The sequence below is a fragment of the Lepisosteus platostomus genome, chromosome 3, assembly GCF_059453375.1.
Source record: "Lepisosteus platostomus isolate fLepPlt1 chromosome 3, fLepPlt1.hap1, whole genome shotgun sequence".
Lineage (NCBI taxonomy): Eukaryota > Metazoa > Chordata > Actinopteri > Semionotiformes > Lepisosteidae > Lepisosteus > Lepisosteus platostomus.
Window position 1 is genome coordinate 17,872,815 of NC_142613.1, and position 22,729 is coordinate 17,895,543.

The 22,729-nt window shown below is 36.8% G+C and overlaps 1 protein-coding gene across 7 annotated transcripts in view; it reads right to left on the bottom strand.

Moving 5' to 3' along the window:
- The window catches only part of LOC148674558 (serine/threonine-protein kinase MRCK alpha-like), a 199,312-nt gene that overhangs the window by 86,808 nt on the left and 89,775 nt on the right, over positions 1-22,729 (bottom strand). For all 7 annotated transcript variants that reach the window (XR_015935340.1, XM_088624780.1, XM_088624779.1 and 4 more), the window contains exon 5: positions 21,212-21,360. Coding sequence is in view for 6 of the 7 variants with exons in the window: in XM_088624780.1 (XP_088480906.1) it covers positions 21,212-21,360 (149 nt within the window). In the remaining variant the exon portion in view is untranslated. The remainder of the gene's footprint in view (positions 1-21,211; positions 21,361-22,729) is intronic.

The following is a 22,729-nucleotide window of genomic DNA, read 5'->3' on the forward strand; positions in this document are numbered from 1 at the left end:
TTATAGACATACTATACTCTGAAATCAAGTCTCCTGCACTTTAAAGCTCCGATCCTTTGCATTTTTAGTGTGCATATCCCTGGAACCACCTTAGTAAAAGGCAGTGCGTGTCGCAATGGTATTTATTTTTCCTCAGACAATCACAAACATATTCACAGAGAATGTTGCAACAGGAGATACTGAGCAGTTCAGGTGTTGTACTTCAAGTATAGGACCATATTATCCTGAAATTGCTTGGTAGACTCAGGGCTACTGTCTACTTAATCCACTGTGGCTGGCCTGGAAATTCTCTGTGCAGCAGCACACAACTGGCCTATTATGGCAGGGACCAAAGATTGTCTTCTGTTGACAGACTTAAAAAATGTTAAGGAAAATGTTATCTTTATAAAGCTTCTGTCATGAAGATAGGAGGTATATTGCAGTGAAGTGATTGGGGAATTCAAAGTGGGATATACAGTGCCTTGCGAAAGTATTCGGCCCCCTTGAACTTTTCAACCTTTTGCCACATTTCAGGCTTCAAACATAAAGATATAAATTTTTTATTTTATGTGAAGAATCACCATCAAGTGGGACACAATTGTGAAGTGGAACGAAATCTATTGGATTTTTGAAACTTTTTTAACTAATAAAAAAATGAAAAGTGGGGCGTGCAAAATTATTCGGCCCCTTTACTTTCAGTGCAGCAAACTCACTCCAGAAGTTCAGCGAGGATCTCTGAATGATCCAATGTTGTCCTAAATGACTGATGGTGATAAATAGAATCCACCTGTGTGTAATCAAGTCTCTGTATAAATGCACCTGCTCTGTGATAGTCTCAAGGTTCTGTTGAAAGCGCAGAGAGCATCATGAAGACCAAGGAACACACCAGGCAGGTCCGTAATACTGTTGTGGAGAAGTTTAAAGCCGGATTTGGATACAAAAAGATTTCCCAAGCTTCAAACATCCCAAGGAGCACTGTGCAAGCGATCATCTTGAAATGGAAGGAGTATCAGACCACTGCAAATCTACCAAGACCTGGCCGTCCCTCTAAACTTTCAGCTCAGACAAGGAGAAGACTGATCAGAGATGCAGCCAAGAGGCCCATGATCACTCTGGATGAACTGCAGAGAACTACAGCTGAGGTGGGAGAGTCTGTCCATAGGACAACAATCAGTCTTACACTGCACAAATCTGGCCTTTATGGAAGAGTGGCAAGAAGAAAGCCATTTCTCAAAGATATCCATAAAAAGTCTCGTCTAAAGTTTGCCACAAGCCACCTGGGAGACACCCCAAACATGTGGAAGAAGGTGCTCTGGTCAGATGAAACCAAAATCGAACTTTTTGGCCACAATGCAAAACGATATGTTTGGCGTAAAAGCAACACAGCTCATCACCCTCAACACACCATCCCCACTGTCAAACATGGTGGTGGCAGCATCATGGTTTGGGCCTGCTTTTCTTCAGCAGGGACAGGGAAGATGGTTAAAATTGAGGGGAAGATGGATGCAGCCAAATACAGGACCATTCTAGATGAAAACCTGTTGGAGTCTGCAAAAGACCTGAAACTGGGACGGAGATTTATCTTCCAACAAGACAATGATCCCAAACATACAGCAAAATCTACAAAGGAATGGTTCACAAATAAACGTATCCAGGTGTTTGAATGGCCAAGTCAAAGTCCAGACCTGAATCCAATCGAGAATCTGTGGAAAGAGCTGAAAACTGCTGTTCACAAACGCTCTCCATCCAACCTCACTGAGCTCGAGCTGTTTTGCAAGGAAGAATGGGCAAGAATTTCAGTCTCTCGATGTGCAAAACTGATAGAGACATACCCCAAGCGACTTGCAGCTGTAATCGCAGCAAAAGGTGGCTCTACAAAGTATTAACGCAAGGGGGCCGAATAATTTTGCACGCCCCACTTTTCATTTTTTTATTAGTTAAAAAAGTTTCAAAAATCCAATAGATTTCGTTCCACTTCACAATTGTGTCCCACTTGTTGGTGATTCTTCACATAAAATAAAAAAATTATATCTTTATGTTTGAAGCCTGAAATGTGGCAAAAGGTTGAAAAGTTCAAGGGGGCCGAATACTTTCGCAAGGCACTGTATACTATAGTATATAAAGACAGATAATTGGCAATGCCTTTTAAGAACAGAAAAGGCCAAATTCAGCTTTAAACAATATGGAGCTCTAGCTCCAAAACAGACATACTCTGTGAAAACAAAAACAAAGACAACCTCTGCAATGGAGAACAGCTTTTGATTGATTTTACAATATATTAAGAACAAATACTAAAATGTAAACTGCAGAAGCAGAGGGTTCTGCTGAACTACCTGATGAAAAACTGATTGCAATGGAAGCTCATTTCTCTATAATGCCTATAGTTTTAAATGTAATGAAAAAATGTTAGCTGTGATTGATAGATAATTTTCCTAGCTATTTCTCTGTGGAAATAGCTGTGTTTTGTAATCTGTCTCTAAGTAGGTGGCAACATATATGTTAACACCTAATTAGGGGTTATTAAATATGACATCAAGTCCTGAAGTGATGTGAGTTTGAGCCTGAGCAGTAAAGATACTAAAATCTAACATCTCTAGGTGGAGAAATGTTGGGTTTGACGACATGTTGGGGGGAGGGGTCCCACAACCCAATTTAAATAATTTCTGTGGTATCAAACCACAAGGAAACCAAGGAAACACCATGAAAAGCTACAGTAAGGAGAGCTTTATTTGGTCAGGGACTGATCTGCATCACCAGTTTAAATCCATATCTTTTCATCCACTGGAGAATTTTGTTTAACCCAGTTCTTTTAATTATTCAGTGAACTGGTGATCTAGAGAGTGACAGACAAGGAGATTTTGAAAAGCAAAATGAAAGAAAAAGCTCTCCATTCTGGCTGGTTTAGCGTTTTTTCATTCCCATAATGGAATAGTTTGGAATATCAGATGCTGTAGCACTGTTGTCTGCAAACAATTACAGTTGCCAAAGCTGCTTGCAGAAAACTCAAGTCAATGTACGTTATCAGGAATTATACATGAATGACAGGAAAGGCACTACTTTAAGAGATACTGTATGTTGACTTTTCATCATGCTAGTTTTAAGATCAGCTTAATTCAAATACCTATTTCAATATCTTTAAGGAAAAAGGTTATTATTTAACGAAGAGCTTGGCTTTTAAAGAATTTAGTCACCTTCCTTTTTGGTGATCCCCAATAGAGATTTGGTTCATGAAATGAGATCTATTGCCACAGATTTACATGAGAATTACAGGATTTCTTCTTCACACAATTTTGTAAGCACTGAATTATGCTCAAGCATGGCATCAAAAAGGACTACCTTTACCAGTGGTATTTGGTTCCAGAAACATCAGGGTTTTTTTTTACCTGGGCATTTACGTGTTATGTGTGTAGGAGTAGGTTCTAAGCTTCAGCAAGATACGAATTTCTGATGTGTCCACTTCTATGTGATGCTCTAAAGGAAAGTCTTCTTTGAGTATATGTACACTATCATCTGTGGTGGTTTTCAGTGCACTGGTGATGTGACTGTCCTTTGGTTTTTTACACTATACAGGCAGGAATCTTAATCTCAAACAGGACTCTGAAAACTGGGCATTTTAATTTTAAGTTAAAGGGGCAGTGGAAAGAAAAAACACTGCTCATTCAATAATCTCAATAATCTTGTCTCATAAATTAATTAGGACTTGCAAAAGCTTTAACCTAATGTCATGACAAAGCCCCAGGGATTTTTTCTCTGTAGTGATACCACATCCTACATTTCATCGCATCCACTTCATCCCAAGTTGCTCAGCACGGAAAAACACGAAATGGTGCTGCATGTACTGTTGCAAACTCAATGAGAGAGATTACGCAGAGTTTCACAGGGGTACTGCTTTCTTTGATTTTCACTTTAAACAAAGACAGCTGTATTATTGTTTTTATTGATAAAGCTTTATGAAGAGATAAACACGTAAGAATAAAAATATTTGTTTCACACACGGTGTGACAGGTAATGCAATTTCCCATCATGCCCCGCTTCTTCCAACTAATTACAGAATATACATTTACAATATAGCTAGTAAGAAAGCAAAGTAATATTTAGAAAATTAAAAGCCATTTTACTAAAATAAAAACATTTTTATTTCATCGACTGTAGTAGGGTCTTATACAATTAACATTTTATTGAGTCTATTTTCACACAGGACTCATTTAAATGTTTTGTTTAGCTGATCTGATGTAACACATCTATTATATGCATTTTTAAATTATATTTTAAATATACTCCCACCCTCCATATACTAACAGTAAAACACTTCATATAATTTGGTTACAGTATTGAAGTAAAGTTAAAAATCTTAAGTATACTGTATAAATCAAAATCTTTTTTTTTGTTGGTTCAGTACTGATTTTTTCTCAAACCCTTCACATCTAAAACAATATAAAAAAGTGAAAAAAAAACTCTTCATCAGCAAATGCTGTCAGCTGGTTAAGCATCTTGTACTCAAGATCCATGGCCCTGAGACCCAGCCTACTGACCTCTGCCACAGCACAAATTTAGAAGAGCTGCAGGAACTAGCAGACACACCCTAAAGAGTGGTTATGTGCACGCCCCAAGCAGGGGGGCTGGAGGCTTTAGACCACAGAGAGAGCAATAACTGAGTGACTGGAGATCACACCCATAGGGAATGGCATGTGCACCCTAGGCAGGATCTCTGGAAAGTGCCCAGCTGAAGAGAGATATGGACACTGGAAGCCACAAGCAACAGGGGAGAACTGAGAGGCTCCAGGTCACCCAGGAGCCCACTCATCCCAGCAAATGGAGGTAGACATAATGGGGGACTCATTTATTAAGAGGTGAAGACATGGTAGGTAGTCTTCTGACACAATTGGGTCTTCAAACCAGTATCTCAACCAGTATCTCAAGATGAATCATTGTAGTACTGAACTGATTTTCCCAATGGAAAAATGTTAGAAATGAGAGATCTGTAGCTGAACAGAGGCCTCATACTTTAGTTCCACCAAGATAACCCAGAATGTTTAAATTCACTTATTATTGTAAACAGCATCATATCATCATATCATCAAGATAAAGTTACAAAAACATAGCACTATACACTCTACACTACCACTACCTACTAACAATTATTCCAGCATTAAGTACAAACAAAATGTAGGTTTTAGTAAATTGTTTTAAAACTCAATGATTCAACTAATCTTTTTGGATAAAAGCATCAGCCAAACAAATGCGTAAGTTACTGTAGTAAGGTGCCCAGTGAGTTAACAGGCTCCTGGCAGAAGCTAGAATGTGTCCTGCAGCCATAGACCAGTTTGGGACAAATGACATTGGATTTAATTTTACATTTAAGGATTTAAATGAAATGTAAAAATAGATAATCAGGCAAAATGCTCTTCTCAGGAGCTTTACTGTTCCCACATGATAGCCCCGAGAACCAAGAAGAAATATTGGGCTTTGATGTGTAGTTAAAAGATTTTCTTACAGTTTACACAAAGGCTTGGAAGGGAGCATGGAACAAAGGGAGCATGGAACAAACCACCCAGCCATGTTGTTGAAGCTGACACCCTGGCTTATTTCATGAACCAGCAGGATGAGAACCTTGGATCAGTAAGCTACCACCAAATGGGACAGATGAGTTGAAATGCCTCCTGTCGTTTATAAGCTGTTTTGTGTTCTTACGATATTCAGAATTCCCATCATTCAAGTGTCCCAGCTGAAACATAACTATTTATTTCTCACAAAAAGAACAATTTACACCACTGAGTGGTTTAATCAGGAATAATAGAGCAGGATCTACAAAGAGCAGTAAGCTTGAAGTTGTATATATTGGAAAACAAAACATGGATGCAGAAATAGGTAAACAAAACTCTTAACAAGCAAGCAGATCAATTAAAGGCATGAATTGGTGCCAGAGATTTACAGTACAGGCAGAATGAAAACCAGCAGGAACGGGGGTCTCCCAAGACCAAGGGTGGAAACCTCTATTCTGTGTGATATTAAAATAAACTTTGTTGCCAAAGATTTGAAAGGAAAGATTGCTGACAAGAAACAAGTGCTAAGCTACAGTAACACAGTGTAATCAATAATGATGCTCTAAGGAGACCAAATTTGAAATGTCTGATTCCAGTCAATGCTAGTTTACTCACAAGACTTGATGATATGTTAAAAAATACTTTATAATGCAGAATATGTCAACTTTCAAACAAGGGGCTACATCTGCAGAACTGTAGCTCATCTATTGACCCATCTAAGGCTACGACGGCATGCCATTTTAATTGAAAATAATCTAGCTGGATTTATTTTAATTTAGAATCATCTCTATACCCACCCCAGTTTAAATTATTGAGCTGATTTCAAAGCTACCTTATCTTTTCATTCAACTGCCCACACAGATCCAGAGGAGCTAAAGACACAGAATTTTTGCAGAGATCAGGCTGGTAACTCTTCACACTCTGAACTCTTTCACATTCTGGTCCTGAAGAAAAACAGTCCTGTAGGTATTTCTTTCAAAAGAATCACCATTTTCATATTTATCAGATGGAAAATGTACTATGAACCTTGTACCAGGATGCATGAAATGTCATTAAATGTTTTGTCGCTGAAGAAACACAGCACAAGAAACAGAAACAAGGCGCTGGACAGAGTACTGATGCAACTCTCACTAATTATTATTGTGAGCCCACAGGCTCTTGGGTAAAAAACAGGTTGTTCTTCTGTGGGAAGTGAAAGAAACCCTGTTTGCCTTTGAAACTGAATATTCCCAGTGGGCACTCAAGCAGCTGCTAAAGGGAACAGTAGTCTCGGTTCTGCTGGAAAATAAACCCAGCTTGGAACCAGTGATCTCTGGGCAGAAGGGTTTCACCTTGGATCTGAACAGTGACCTTTCCTGGTCCAAACACTCAGGAATCCTTAATTTACAAAATTTTAAATGGACATTGTTTTTCTTTTTAGAAGATGATAGGAGAATCCTCAAATTTAGCATACTATGTGATACAAATGTAAGGTCAACAAATACCTATGTGAATTTCTCTTAAGGAATGAGAGAATCTTGCAATAACTTAGCCTTGACAATAAGCCAGTGCAAAATCAAACAGAAAACCTGTCTTGCCAAATTGTCAGTCTTACTGAAAAGTACTAACAGATTAGCCTGCCAGAAGTTGACAGACTCACAATTGTAAGCCAGAAAATTTCAAGTTAAGGATTGTGTCTGTTCAGGATACCTACAGATGCAGCCATTCAAAGTGCGCGGTACGGACATGTACCGGAGGTAATTGGCTACGGTGTCGCGCATTGTGACGCACGATGACGCGCAGTACCGCGGTACGTGATTGGTTGAACAACAGGGGCACTCGTGGTCCGTTGGTCTGTCGTAGAAAGATTTACAGTAAACATCTTTACTGTGCCCATTGTAGTATTGAATATTTATATGGAATTTTACCACTGAAGGGAAATCTTAGTACCTGAGCATAAAAAGAATAGGAGCATACTGCAACGCGTGTGAAGGCCATAAACGATATTAATTTTGGAACATAAACATACAGTATATGGCTGGTCTCGGTACTTCAAAGAAAAAATACACACCAGTATTCCATTTCTACCTAAACATTTTAAGCATCAAAGTCTTTAACTAACGAGATACTGGAGTCAACAAGCATACTTTTAGAATTTGATTAAAAGGGAATATAATATGGAATCGCGTATCTAAAGAAATTAATAACGATATAATTATATTCATGTACCGCAACACAAGCATAGTACACGCTGTACATTGTCTGTTGATAATGTTTCTGTAGTGCTTTTTCAGCACTCTGCATGTGACCTTGCCGGTGGCGCTGTGGGTTAGGTTCCTGACTCCCATGTCACACGGTCTGTGATCGAATCCCACTGTGGAACCATGACTTTTTTTTGTAACAAACATTTCTTTGAAAAAATGAAACGTTTCCCTTGGTCAGAGATTAAATAAAACGTCACTCGCACCAAACAAATTTATATTTCTAAATATCACAACATGATCGAATTTAAGTCATTTTAATAACAATGAATAGTCACCTATGCGTTACAAAATAAACATTTATATTGATTTAAATCGCGGGTATAAATATATGTGTTTTTTGATTCACAATCAGACAAATGCAACATAAATTGATATCTTTGTCTTCTAAGTATCTTAATAAACTTTCAGCATAGCTTTCTCCCCATTTAGATTTATTTTTCTTGGGATCTTGGGATCAAACGTGGAAAGATTAGATTGTAATCGTTTTTATTTTTTAAATACATTGCGGAGTTAAAGCAAGTTAAAGCCTTGATTTTATATATCACCTTTAAAAGTGGAATCTCAAAGCAAAGTAAATACCCAACACCGATTGTACCCATCTGTCATGCTAATAAAGCACCTTGAATTGAATTGAGGGAGCGAGGGGGGAGGGCGAGCGAGAGAGCCAGGACAGACAGGCAAATAAGATACACTCCACAGACATTCACAACAGCGACATATCATAAAACGTTTGCACATATAGTTAAGTTATTACTTGGTTTTCAAAGTGCAATGAAATACAATATTGTTGTTGTTGCTGTTATTGTTGTTTTTATCCTGTAAAGCGTTTTGAGAAGCCACCTTTAAAGGCGATATATAAAAGCGCTGAATCTTATGGAATGTGTTCCGCCTGGGATTCAAAAAATTTATTTTTTATAATCGCGTATCTAAGGAAAAAGCAGTATAACTTTGTTCATGCACAAACAGTGGCATGTTACATTATTAATTTGGGTGTTTCCTCTTGCCAGAAAGCTCTAAATTGCATTTTGAGTGCGGTTTTGACTTTTTCTAAATTGCAACCCATAAATAAAGCTGATACAGTTTAGACTTATTTTAAACTGTATTACAGCAGCACAATGGACAATGCAACGTAAACTGCAAAAATGCACTTGGAATCTGTCCAAGTCCTACTTTGTCAGGCATTTTCTTTTACTGCAACGGACATAAAAACTCCCTTGCTTTTAACAGAGCATTTCATAATTTCTAACTACGAAAATTATTTAAACTGCGACACTTATCATTCATTCCATTCCATTATCAGTCTTCCATTTCTCCCTAAACATTTTAAGCATGAAAGTTTTATGAAACGGTACCCAAATATGTGATTGCTGTATGGAATGAATTTTAATTTAAAAAAATTATTTAACACGAAAATTAAGCTGTTTACATCTTCCGCCTGAGAACAGTCACCCGTTGCTACCCAACGCAGAAACACAGCCACTAACTAGCAAAGAGAGGACATTAGCTAGCCAATATGATAAAGAAATAAATGATTATTTTATTTCTTTTGCACATTTATTTGAACATTTCCATCGATTGTACAAGCACTTGGAAACTGTCCAATCCCTAGTTCATCAGGCATTTTCCTTTACGCTGCGGGCATTCTCCTGGTCTGGCGCCGATCTGTGTCTTCTAGGATATAATGCCAGCAAACTCTTGTTTTTATGTCCACTATAACAGACAATCTCCTTTGCTTTTAACCGAGCGTCTAACCCCTCTGATTGGAGAAAAAAGATGTGCTGGTTTGCTATACATACTGTACCAGGAAGATGATTTCTTTCTATTCGAAATGTGTATTTTAAAAGTTTAAGAAGTAAAAACCTTACAGCATACACAGATTTCTAAACTGATCAGGATCGTTATCTTTGTCTTATCCATAATAATGTTCACCGCTCTGTCCAGCAAATTAATAATAAACTTTATTTTATATAGCATTTTAAACGAATAAGTAATTAGATTGCTCATAAACCTAATCGCTTTTTCTACATAAACACAGCGTGATTGCTCTCTGAAAATGCTTTTTCTTTTTATTTAGGCTCAGATTTCAACTATAGATCATATTATTATAAACTTTCTTGGAAAAATGTCTTTTATGTAAACCATGTTTGCTATTAATTCATTTAGGGCTAGAATATGTTAATCGTCTTCAAATCGAGTCGAGTTGACATTAGAAGCTTGCCACGCCCGGACTGTTACACCAACGCATTAGCATGTTAAAGCGATTTCATTGAGGAGCCTAACTTTCTTAACTAGTAAGTACTGAACTTCCTTGGCTTTGGAGGGGGAGGTGTCTTTCGCTGGAAATCTCGCCCCCTTCTACTTTGAAAATACCTGTGAAACCGGTTTAATTCGTCACAGCCAGCACTCCCGCAGAGAGGGGGGTTGTACTCATTAATGTCTTTGCCGGAACACATCATTATATCTCATTTTGTATTTCTATAAAAAAATCATTTGCCCAGCTTAACACTATTGCTGTTGTTTTTATCCTGTAAAGCGCTTTGAGGAGCACAGCTTTCTCACCACTTAGATTACTTTTTGATACCATCCTTACACAAACCAGAAACTTCTTGTATTTTCCGATGACATACAAGTGGAAAGATTACAGATTTTAATCGTCTTTTTTCTGAACCAGGGAAAATCTGATCATGTTTCTCTATAACAATAATAAAAAACTTTATTTTACATATCACCTTTAAAAGTGGCATCTCAAAGCAATACAGTAGATGTAAACCACAGATCACAAAGTAAATACCCAGACAAACGCAAAACGCGGTTTTAATAAAAGTACCAAGACCAGCCATGTACTGTATGTTTAAGTTCCAAAATTAATATCGTTTATGGCCTTCACACGCGTTACAGTATGCTCCTATTCTTCTTATGCTCAGGTACTAAGATTTCCCTTCAGTGGTAAAATTCCATATAAATATTAAATACTTAAACGGGCACAGTTAAGACATTAAATATACATATACATACTGTATACAGTACAGTTGCATACGGTAATATGTTTATGTTCCTAAATCAATCTCTTTTATGAGCATGTGAAAGGCATGGTGAATCACTGTACTTTGCATGATTGGAAACAAATGTGTGATTGCGAAATGCTGTCGTGTTACTTTTACAAAGACGGTCAATGAAAAAAATAATGTGGACCAGGGCAATACTTTGAGTTTACAGCTTGTCCAAGGTCATTCATTATTAATACTATTAGTAATATCTTCGTTAAAGACTTTGATGGCGACAGATCAAACATGAGAGGTTGAGCTTTATTAGCTCCACCTTGTGGAAATTCCGGATACTATTATTTTGCTTGCGGTATTATAGGAGAATTTACGGTAACTAGCGGTATTTACCGGTAACTCGCAGTAGACTGCATAAAGCGCACTGGAAAATAATGCGGTATCGCTCGCGCATTTTGAATGGCTGCATCTGTATATCACCACCAAGCTCCAAGTCTCTTATCTGTTGCAACTATGTTAACATGATTTAGAAACAGGCCCAGAGCTCTCCATTTACAAGAATATTCCACATATTCATGTCCACAGATCAACAGGGTAACGTGTAAGGTTTACTTTCTAAAACCACAAAAAGCATCACATTTCTTCTAAATTCCTGAAGACAAAGGGTTTATGTTCCAGACAGGGTAAGATTATCTGTAAACCCTCTAGCACATGGTGCCACTGTTGCTTCTTTCTATCCTCCCTTATTTAAGAAACATTAAAAGAAAAAAAAACACAAATTGCCTAGAAATAATAATTTAATTTTAACTGGAGTGACATATACAGTACTAATACACCTGCCTCTCTTGAATAATTATATAATTCATTAAGCTGTAAAAACTAAATACAAGAAAGCAAGAGTGATTATTTTAACCTTAAATAATTTCTGAACACTGATACCTATTATAAAATACCTACAATACAATTTTGAAGATTGTTTTCTTTTCTATAGATTTTTTTTTCTGAATATGTACTACCAACACTACCCAGATGAACTGTATCAAATATCCAGTTTCATGTCACAAAGCATGGTGTCAGGCTTCAACCTTCAATAGAAATGTACTATATTGTCAAAGCTCTGGAATACATAATATTCCAGAAGGAATAACAGGATACCAGGTGTGCTAAATCATGCTAATGAATGTCTCTTGATCTGGATTACTTCCTGAGTGTTCTGGGCCACTAAAATGGGAGTCTGGCAAAAGGGTAAGAAGGTAATCTCCTTTAGGAAAGCACTGTCCATCTGTGAATACCATCTGCCAGGCTGTGCTCCTAGAAAACCCCTGGGCTGGAATGCCTGTGAAACGCACTGGTCACAATAACCATAGATTTTGAAGACACCTAGAAATCAATTAAGCTGTAATAAGGAAACACCTTCTGCACAAGACCAATGGACCAATGAGTTCTGCTGTTTCTTTCAGATTTTTTTAAAATACAACCAATACAGATGTGAATGCCAAATGAAAATAATAGGGTTTTATTAATCCAACTGAAATACTGGGGAAAAGAATTACTTGGATTAAGCTTGACTCCATTTCACAAAATTAAGGACTTCAAATCTATGCTAGCACAATGAGGAGTACAATACGCATTTTGAAAGAGCACATTCTAAGAAGGCAATGACAGCAGGGTCTGAAGGATCAATTGACACATTGAGAGCTGTAGAAGCTACAGAGGAAATTCAATTAGATTCAGACAAAATTCGAGATTGGGCAAACACCTGGAAGATGATGTTTAATGTAGACAAGAGCAGTTTATGACATGCAAGTAGCAAAAAGTTTTAAATATAAAATAAGACTTTAAAAAATACTTTCTATATTGATGTTAATTTATCACGTTCATCTTCTTGACAATGTAGGAATAAAAGGAATTTTATAATGTTATAAAATAAACATAAAAAGGAAATTATAACGTTCGGATATACAGTTAAGATTGTTGAATTTCAAACAAAGAATGTTAAAATTGTACAATTCATTAGTAAGACTTTAATTTGAATATTGTATACAATTTTAATTTAGAACAAAAAAACACATTGAAACTAGCTGACCTTTAAAAGAAACACACGTCACAGCATCACCCGTAGTCCCAACTTTGAAAATAGCTTAAAATGACTCTATTTCCATTAAGAAAAAGAACAGAACACAGAAGTTATAGAGCATGTAGACTTGGAGCCACCAATAGTGATGTAAGATATTGAAAAATCAAGAATATTCATATTTTCAAATGTCCCAGCCTTTGGATGGTACTTCAATGAAAACTGTTATTCTTCTGTTATTTTTTAATAAAACTTGCAAACTGCATTTTTCTATTAACAGGACACCTCATCTAAACTGCTTCAGATTTTTTAAACTGATTTTTATTCCAATTAAATGGAACAAGAAATTAGTATTAACTTTGTATCACATGCCAGAGTGTCTTGAAGCAGTTGGTCCTTGTAGAACTAACAAATCTTTCTGAGGGAGGGATATTCTACTGCCAGTTTTGTCTTTGCATCACTAATTAGAAACCCACTGAATGTTCTTTAGACAATTAAAAGGGAGAAAAAAGGTATAAAATAAATTAACTTACTCAACACTGACTGCAACATTTTCACACTGAAATTCTGTTTGAAAACAGAAATGTGACAGTGCAACCTTTTATTGGAATAGTACCTACCACTGGCCAAGGTAATGCAACGATAGATTCCCTTTACAGGGAATTAAACCGTTAAACTTGCTAAGGACTGTGGGAGAAGGGTGGGTTAACAAGATCAAGGTTCTCATTTCTTGTCCTCACCCTTCAGGCTCTGCAAGGTTTTTTTCTTTCCTCCCCAAGAAAACATAATCAACACTGCACCTGAGTCAATATTAAAGTGGTATACACAAGCGCTGCTTAAAAAAAGAAAAAATGGTGTCAGCTCTTTCCCACATATAACACTCTTTTTTTATGGTACATCTTAATTTTTCATCCTGGGGGGTTCGTCTAGTACACACCCTTTGAGAATCTTGTAATCATTAAGATATTTTCCAAATGGAAATGATTGCAGGCTATAAAGGTTTATAGCTTTCCTTTGGGAAATTAGCAAACTCACTTTAAGTGATATGCCAATGGAACAATTCACAATTCCATAATAACCAGTGCAAAATAACATAACAGAAGACATATTTCTTGTATCTCTATGACTATAAAACAGATTTCCCTAGTTTCTTAATGTTATAGCTAATATTCCTTACTATAAAGGATAAAAAACGTGCAATGTTATGAGATAATGGTAGAACGTATTGCAGAGTGCTCTAACTTGAAACCAAAGGGAAGCACTACAATGTTAAAAATGATATAACATTGATCTACATTTCCATCTTTAATGAAATGAGTAAAGTCAATTCAGTAGGATATACCCTGGTTAGGAAGCTAGTCCATCACAGGACACACACAAACATACATCCACACACCTACTTTTTCCCAGAAGCCAATTAACCGACCAGTATGTCTTTGGACTGTGGGAAGAAACACACACAATCACAGAGAGAACATACAAACTCTACACAGACCACACCTCTGCAACTGCTGGCAGAAAATGGTTAGAGTGCATTACCTAGGTGCATTTTGGTGATGGAAAATGTGAGACCCTCTTTTAAAAATAAAGTACTTTTGTATGGAAACTGTTATTACTACATTAAATAATTATATTTTAAAAAACTGCATTGACTGAAAGGCTGGAAGGGATATGTGGAAAGCTGATTTGAGTTATTTGAAATCCTGAATGGAATTGATAAAGAAACCCAAACAACTATAAACTCAAGTAGGAAACTATGACCACAGAATCCAAATCAAAATGAACATGTTGTTTTTTTATTGGGGTGAGGGTGAAGGGGAAAGAGACTGATGCTGGGTTCCTTTATGACACTCCTGGATGAGGTCCTCAGCACAATTAGGTACTAACCACCAAATGAAAGTGTTTGTGAAAAATGAGTAATGAAAATCTTACAAAGAATTGTGTTTATTTTGTAATAAACTACCTAAACAAGACAGGGAAAAGAACAAACTGAGATCTTTTCAAAGCATCTTTATAAGATCAGGGAACCAATAAGCTAAATGAAACCAAATATGCAAAACTGGCTGAATGGCCCCCTCTCATTTGAAAGCTTTATGCTCTGAAATGTCAATGTTAATGTCTCCAATTACTGCAGATGAACTATGGTATGTTTCTGCTGGAAAGTAATCCAGTTTCCTAAACCCTACAATGCTATGTGCTGCTATTGATACACCGTCCAAAATATTATATTCAGCTCAGTTTACAATTGCACTCTTCTGTATTGCAAATGCCAAAATCTTGAGTCAACACTGTTCATCCTGTGAATAACAGAGGTAAATTTTCAGTACAAGATGAACACATTCCAAAGCTCTTAGCGATTTTCATTCCAATACAAAAACATTATACTCAACCAAACACTCAAGCATATTAAATATGCAAGAGTGTAAGGAAAAGAAGCAGACTTCTTACAAGTTTATTTAATCACATTAAATCACAAATATGTTTTAACTATGGAACATCTTACTAAATGCATAATTAATTTTTAAAACATTTTTGAGAAGCAGGGAAATGCCCGAGTTATTAATCTCAAAGCAGCTGGGAATAGATTGATTTTTAAATAACTATTTTATTTGGTTTTCCAATGATGGGGTCAACACAGTTGTTAAAGATTAAATGCTTGTAGCTAGCTTGGAGTGTTTACAGTAATGTATTACTACTATTCATAAATTATTTTAGTATGCAGAATTAAGAACAAAGCCCCAAATATTGATGATGTTTTCCACATTTGCTTTCAGTTAGTGCAGTGGTACATAATACAATGATTTTTAAAGGATTTTCGAAAACACTGGACAGGCCAGCATCATGATTGACACAGGACTCAAATGTTTAGTATAAAATGAACAGCTTATCTGTCTAAGTATGTCTGGAAGTCTAAGAAACCAAAGTAAAAACATTTGAACACTTTTTTCTACAGGTATGCAAGAGAATTGATTAAAACCCAAAAAACTTTTGAAAGCCATTAGGATTCTTTAGCACTTTGAAAGAGATGACTATGCATTCATATGTTCTTCCCATATTGATCGTACAGAAAACCACAAAAAACACTTTTGATATATCCTGATTTTGATTTAGTCCAATTGACTACTTCAATAAATTAGTGCTTTTTTCTGAGAAGAGTGCATAATAATTAATAACAGTTGTAAGGATAAGTAGTAGGTTTGTAAATTCAATGCTCCAATGAAGGTCTAAAATAAAATGTGAGTTTAATTGATTAAGTGAAATAAATAAAAAGCTGCAAACAGTGATCATTAGCAACAAAGCAGACATTCCTTTTCATGACCAAGAATAATTTTATATACAAGTTATATAGCTTCCTATATGTGGATGAGAACAACCTATTATGAAATAACACATATGTGAACTCTGTCAGGAGGATCTTCATGTGACATTTAAGAAAGATTAGAGGTCATGGGAAAGGTAATTTTTTTCTCCATAATAACCATGATCTTATTTTCTGCCTATAGGGAGGTATAATACAGTTTCACATTTGACCTTTAAAGAGAGTCCAAAGGTCAAGAAGAGGACTTTTTTTTTCGTAAAGCACATATGGTTTTCTATGTGTGTTCTACTACACTCATGACATTTTCTGCATTCCATAAGCAAGTATAGGATGATTTTGACTGTAACCACAAAGAATGGCCAGAGGTCATTGGCAAGGCAGTATTTTTTTTGTTTGAGCAAAAAAGATTGTTTGAGCTCCATAGTAACTATGATCAGGCAGCAGTGTGGAGTAGTGGTTAGAGTACTTGATTTGTAACTGGAAAGTTGCGGGTTCATTTCCTGGGAGGGGCACTGTAGTTTTACATTCGAGCTAGATATTTCACTCCAATTTCTCCAGTATAATAACCAGCTGTATACTGTATATCATAAATCTAAAAATATAAATTTCTTTGAATAAAAGTGTCAGCCATATAAATTAGAAATAATGACCATATCTGCACTCATTAAGGAGTTAAAAATTAGCCTGTCAAATCATGAGATTATCTGAATTAATTCAACTCCGGGCTACAATTCCTATAGGCTAATATACCTCTATGATTATTCATGAGCACTGAATACTGTGCAATAGGTATAGGTCGTGTCATACGTCCAGACAGGTTAAGCAGATCAGTCATTTTTTGAGGTAATAAACTCAAATTACATATATGCTCCAAGTTTCAGATATGCATTTCACTGATTTTATAAAAAGATTTGAAAAATCTGAGAAACTAAAAACATGCAAATCATGTGACAGATCAGCTTCATTTCCACATTCACTGTAGACCCATGAGAGCACTGGAACTAAACAAAGTTTTACGAGTCTGACATATTTTACCACCAAGATACACCGAACACAATCATGGGCATGAATTATATGTCGCCCCCCGAGTTTCAAACTCTAAGATGCTTAGTTTCAGAGAACAAAAAATATCAAGGTTCCTCACATTTTGTCAAAAATCCAATCTTCTTGGCATAATTTTCAACAATTGTGACTTGTTGGCATAATTTTCACACTGATGCAACTTTCCTTAGTTCTTTACAATCCTGCTTAATTTCATGAGTTTTTTTTATCAGGGGGTTTGGCTTTCAAAGGCATTTAATCAGAATCCAAAAATAGAGACAGGGCTTCAACAGCTTCATTAATCGACCTGCTTATAAGTAAAACAGATACAGATACCTTAGAATAACGACAATAAAAATAAAAACATAACATAACTGTCCATTATATGTCTCGGTACATTCCTGAAAAATGCTGGTGGGGGGGATGGGTTCCATGTTCACTCCCAACCAAAGTTTTGGGCTCCCAAATAAAAACAATTACACAAATTTATTCATGTAAGGTGTTTAGCAAAGTAGTACTAGAAATCATTTGTTGTTTTTTTATCAATTTCATGCAAAACGTAAAGGGAAGAGTATTGTTAATGGTTAGCAGTGAACAGTGTGGAAAATGCATGAGTCCTATATATGCATATATAGAAATAGTGCCACTTTTTTTGGTTCTTTTACTCTCAAGGCTGCAAGGATACAATACTTTACGTTGCAGTGGACAATCACTCAACATGCAGAAAATGTGTGAATCCAGTGCGAAGAGCTAAGTCAATGGACTACCAAGCATTAAAGAAAAGTGGTGTGGTCAGATAAATTAGCCTTCACCACATTCTCAATAAACAGACTGCTTGGTTACAATAGTGAAGGATTCTGATGGTTTTGTAATTTTGTGGGGCACGTTTTTAGGATATTCTGGAACTATACCCGAGACAAGGTTTTCCACCTCCATCAATCAGGCATGAACTGACTGACTTTCTGGCTGGATAGTGTCACATCCCTCCAAGAGAATTATAGATACTGGTAGACTATACCACTGTAAATACAGGTCATGGTGGCCCATAGACGTGGTGACCCATTACCTGTTAAATGACTTTACACAGGTTACAAATTTGTGTTCACTACATGTAATTCCGCTTGACTGAAATTACACTGAAGCCTTTTTCATGTTCAGAGATGACCACAGGTGTGATCACAGATCACAGGATACACATAGATGTTCTCTATTATTACATACCATAAGTCATCCTGAATAAGGGCATCTGCTAATCAAAGAACAATGTGTATGTCATCAGTGACTTTCAATCACCTCAAGCAACTAAGGGGTTCAGTGCTTGAGATAAATGGTGGGAGAAGGAAGTTATAAAATCCACTAGAGAGGCAACATTTTGGCTACCACATGCAGTATAAGATAAGAGATAAGATAAGATCACTTTATTGGCCATATACAATTTCTTGGGTTAGGAATTTGTCTTTTTGCATATCCCAACTTCCTGTCCATGAGACACACAGACAGGGAGAGAAGCTTGGGGTCAGAGCGCAGGGTCAGCAATTTATACAGCGCCCCTGGAGCAGTTAGGGTTAAGGGCCTTGCTCAGGGGCCCAACAGAGTAGGATTCCTCTGCTGGCCGCAGGATTTGAACCGGCAACCTTCCAGCCACAGGTGCAGATCCTTAGCTACAGAGCCACTGCTCCGCCCTTTTAAAAAAAACAGTTGCTTTTCAGAATGACTTTAAGAGCATAATGGAGTGTGCTGCACACCCTCTCCAATGTGAATTTACACTCCTCCCATTTGGGAGACGCCTCTGTGTCCCCAGGTGCAATGGTAACAGACATTGCAAAGCTGAAATAAAAATCAACTTATAGAAAATAAAATCTCCTCTAAAAATATTTACTAAATTGAGCATACGGGAATTACAGACCAGTAATATACTAGAACATTAACTCACTATTCGACTAAATTAAATGATGAACAGTATTTTAAAATTTGTATAAAGCTCTCTGCAGTATAAATTGTAAGGGTATCACTACACTGTATGCTCAACTTAATCTGATAGTAATACTTTAAATACTACCTGTAGTGTGCATATGAGGCTGAACAAAGGGCAATGGATTATGGCCTATTATTACTATCATTATGAAGGTTTAGTAGTACAGCAGGTCATCCCTTGGTTGGGGTGCAATGACAAAATGGGCACCACTAGAGGCCGCCTGGGGGACAGTTTCTGGGACTTTTCTATACTTCACCTGTGGTTGATGGTTTGAGGTTTTAATTGAATGGAATATTGTTACATTTGGATTAAAGGGTGTTCAGTTGTCTAGAGAGAGAGTTACATAGAGAACCGAAAAAAAGGTTTATATTTAAACTTTTAGGGACTGCCAGTTGGGATTCTTCATTTTGAGGACTCTTTTAACCATTACAATGAAGCATTGATTACCACAGGAACTTCTAATGACATTTGTGTTGGAATGTTATGCAAATTTCCCATGAACGATGCTCTCTGACCCTGGGTCATTGCATAGTAGGTAGCAGGACTTATTCTAAGAGAGATGAGCACTTCCAAAACCATACTGATCAACATGTGCAACTCCCACCCTGTAATTCCTTGCACACTGACCCTCAGCTGCAAAACATGCACAGATTTCTGAAATGCCAAAAGCAGCCCCTGTCCACTACTACGTGTAGTCTTTCTACTGACACAGCAGGTTTTGCAAACAAGTGAGGGGTTTAACAGACTCGCTCGGCATGCTAGTCAGAGCCGAAGCTGGGAAAACAATGTCAGAGCAGTTCTGCTGCACGAGATACCAAGCATTCCACATTGTCGACTATTTACTTTGTGCTGCCAAATCCTAAATGTTTTTTTTTCCACAACAGCAGCCGCTATTTGTAATAGCAATTTAACTCTTTTGGACTTTGAGGAAAAAAAAGTTAGCATGCAAAACTAATGCAAGCTTGTTTGTAAATTCAACTTGTTTAATACAGATGTATGCATTTGGAAGCATCTTTGAGAGGCATCGAACAATTACAGGAGGGCAACAGCTTCTTGTTACTTTATTCCAGCTTAATACTGACAGTGATTAAATTACTGGCTCATATGGATGTAATACTTTTGAAAGTCTATTAAAACTGAGGGTTTAAACAAAACTTGTTGGAAAATGCATGCAGTCCACAGTCACTCCCATGATGGCAAAAAGCTTGTAGCATCCAGCCAAACTGATTAACAAATACTGATTTCAAAATTATAAAAAGGGTTATAAAAAGACAGTATTTATAAAAAAAGACTCTTATTTCTCTATCTTTTCATGGAGAGGGGTAATAAAGACTCAGGAAGGAGCACACAGAAAAGCTAGTAACCCCGGATGTCCACAAAGTATTTCACAATGGGCCTGACACACAGACTATACAACTCATTCAAAAACACCCTCATGCAAAAAATGAATCTCTGACCTTCCTTAATTTTTTAGGAACCTGCTTTTGAGATATGTTTTTTTAAGGAGGAAAATAACACTCTCTTCCATAAAAGCTAATTATAAAAACTAAAGCCAATCTCCACAAACCCCACCTAGCACTTACCCGGTTGCTTATTAGCAAATACTTTACGAACATTGCATATTTTTGCATACAATATTTCATAATAAGTGTGTGTGTTTTTGAAGAAAACAGATTAACTACTCAGATGGAAGTTGATTATTTCACTCATTCTATTTAAAATGTCCAAACTGAATCAAGCAGACAAACCTAAACTTGCTTTGTGAAACTGCAGCTCGTAACGACATGGAGAACTCACTTGATATCTAAAATCATTACGACATATTAAGAAAAGCAAGTATGTAAATTTAATGACGTATCTGTCCCCATTAACCTGCCTGGTATGAAGTTCCCAGACATTAAGAGTTTCAACAAAAGGAAGAAAAAAACATCTTTACAATCACAACATGCAATCACTTCCTGAATGCCTAATAAAAAAAACCCTTAGAGCCAGAGGGCTCTACTGCTTGGAAGTATAGTAACAACAACGGCATAATAACCTGTGAACGTAGTGCAGCTGGTGGACAGAGTCGATGGCCAGCACCATTTCTGCCAAGTAGAATCGAGCCATGTCCTCTGGTAACCGGTCCTCAAACTTACTGAGCAGTGTCAGCAGGTCTCCCCCCACATAGTAATCCATGACCAGGTACTGCGGAGACAAGAAGGAGGTGTCAAGGCACAGATACACACTTGATATTTTGTCAAAACATATCGCATTGTGTCTGGGGTTGGATTCAAGCTAGGATACAACACAATAAATTGCCACTGCAGTATCGGATGAAATAAGCAATACTCTGTTTTGATGACTGGTTCAAACAGTGGCAGCACAGGTTTTTAATTCCTTTAAGTAACTGTTATTGCTTTGTGGGATACTGGAATACTGTTGTATATAGATGCACATGTCAGTGATGCTAGTCAATTTTCAACACGAACTGTCACACAAATAAAATACAACAAATAGAGCTGGATTATTTTAAATTGCTTTTTTATTGGAGTATTTGAAAAATAAAGTATGGAGTCTGCCTCAAAAAGAGGCTACTTCCAAACCAAAATTATATTAGGACGTCAATGACATCAACATCTTGGCTAGTGTGTGAATTTTACTGAGCCAGTCTGGAGAGTGGTATGAGTTCGAGTAAGAGACTGCAGAAATTTAGGTTTATGGGCAGTACTTCCAACTGACATTAAATTGTCCACTGTGCAGTATCTTAGAGGAAGCAGATAGAGGACAAATAATCAAACTGTAACTATTAAAACTAGTAGTGTAATCTATAAGGACACTTTCTAATTATAAACAGCACTAGCTCCTAGTCACAGAATAGCTTATTTGAGCAAAAATACCCTCACTAGGTCCTTCAATGGAATGAGACTATAAGCTCCATGCACATGCCCAAATCCTAGAATGCTTTGAATCCACTCCAGTTTCTCTTCAGAATATTCAATTCTACAGAGCACCATTTGTATGGACAGTAATCATGCTATTTTTTAAATGTGTAAATTAAACCGGCAGTAAAATGGATTTAAAATCTCAGATATGTGACTTTTCACATGCAAAGAAAAATCTAATTAAGTGTTTCAAATCAAATTTGGGATTCCCTCATCACTTCTGAGCCTGTGGCTCTACCAAAACATATACAGTAAATACATAACCTATTGTCTACCGGTTACCACAGGAGGACTGAGATTTAAAAGAAAAGGGAAGTGCTCCTCCACATCAACAATCTACACCCAGCTGGACCTTCTAGCTAATTACATCCTTCCGAAATAATGGCAAAGAAAATAGCCAGGAAGAGTAGCTAATGGTCAGATTCCTTTTCCCAGCAATTTGCCTTTGATTGAAGAGTAACTATGGTTGAGAAATAAAAATCTTGGAACTGTCACAAAACAAATACATAGAAGCAATTCCTTATTTAAGATACTGAAACAGGAAATCAACAAAGCCTGACGCATCTGGATCTGAATTCAGAATGAGTTCAAAATGACGCTAGTGTTAAATGTAGAACTTCATTGCCAGGATG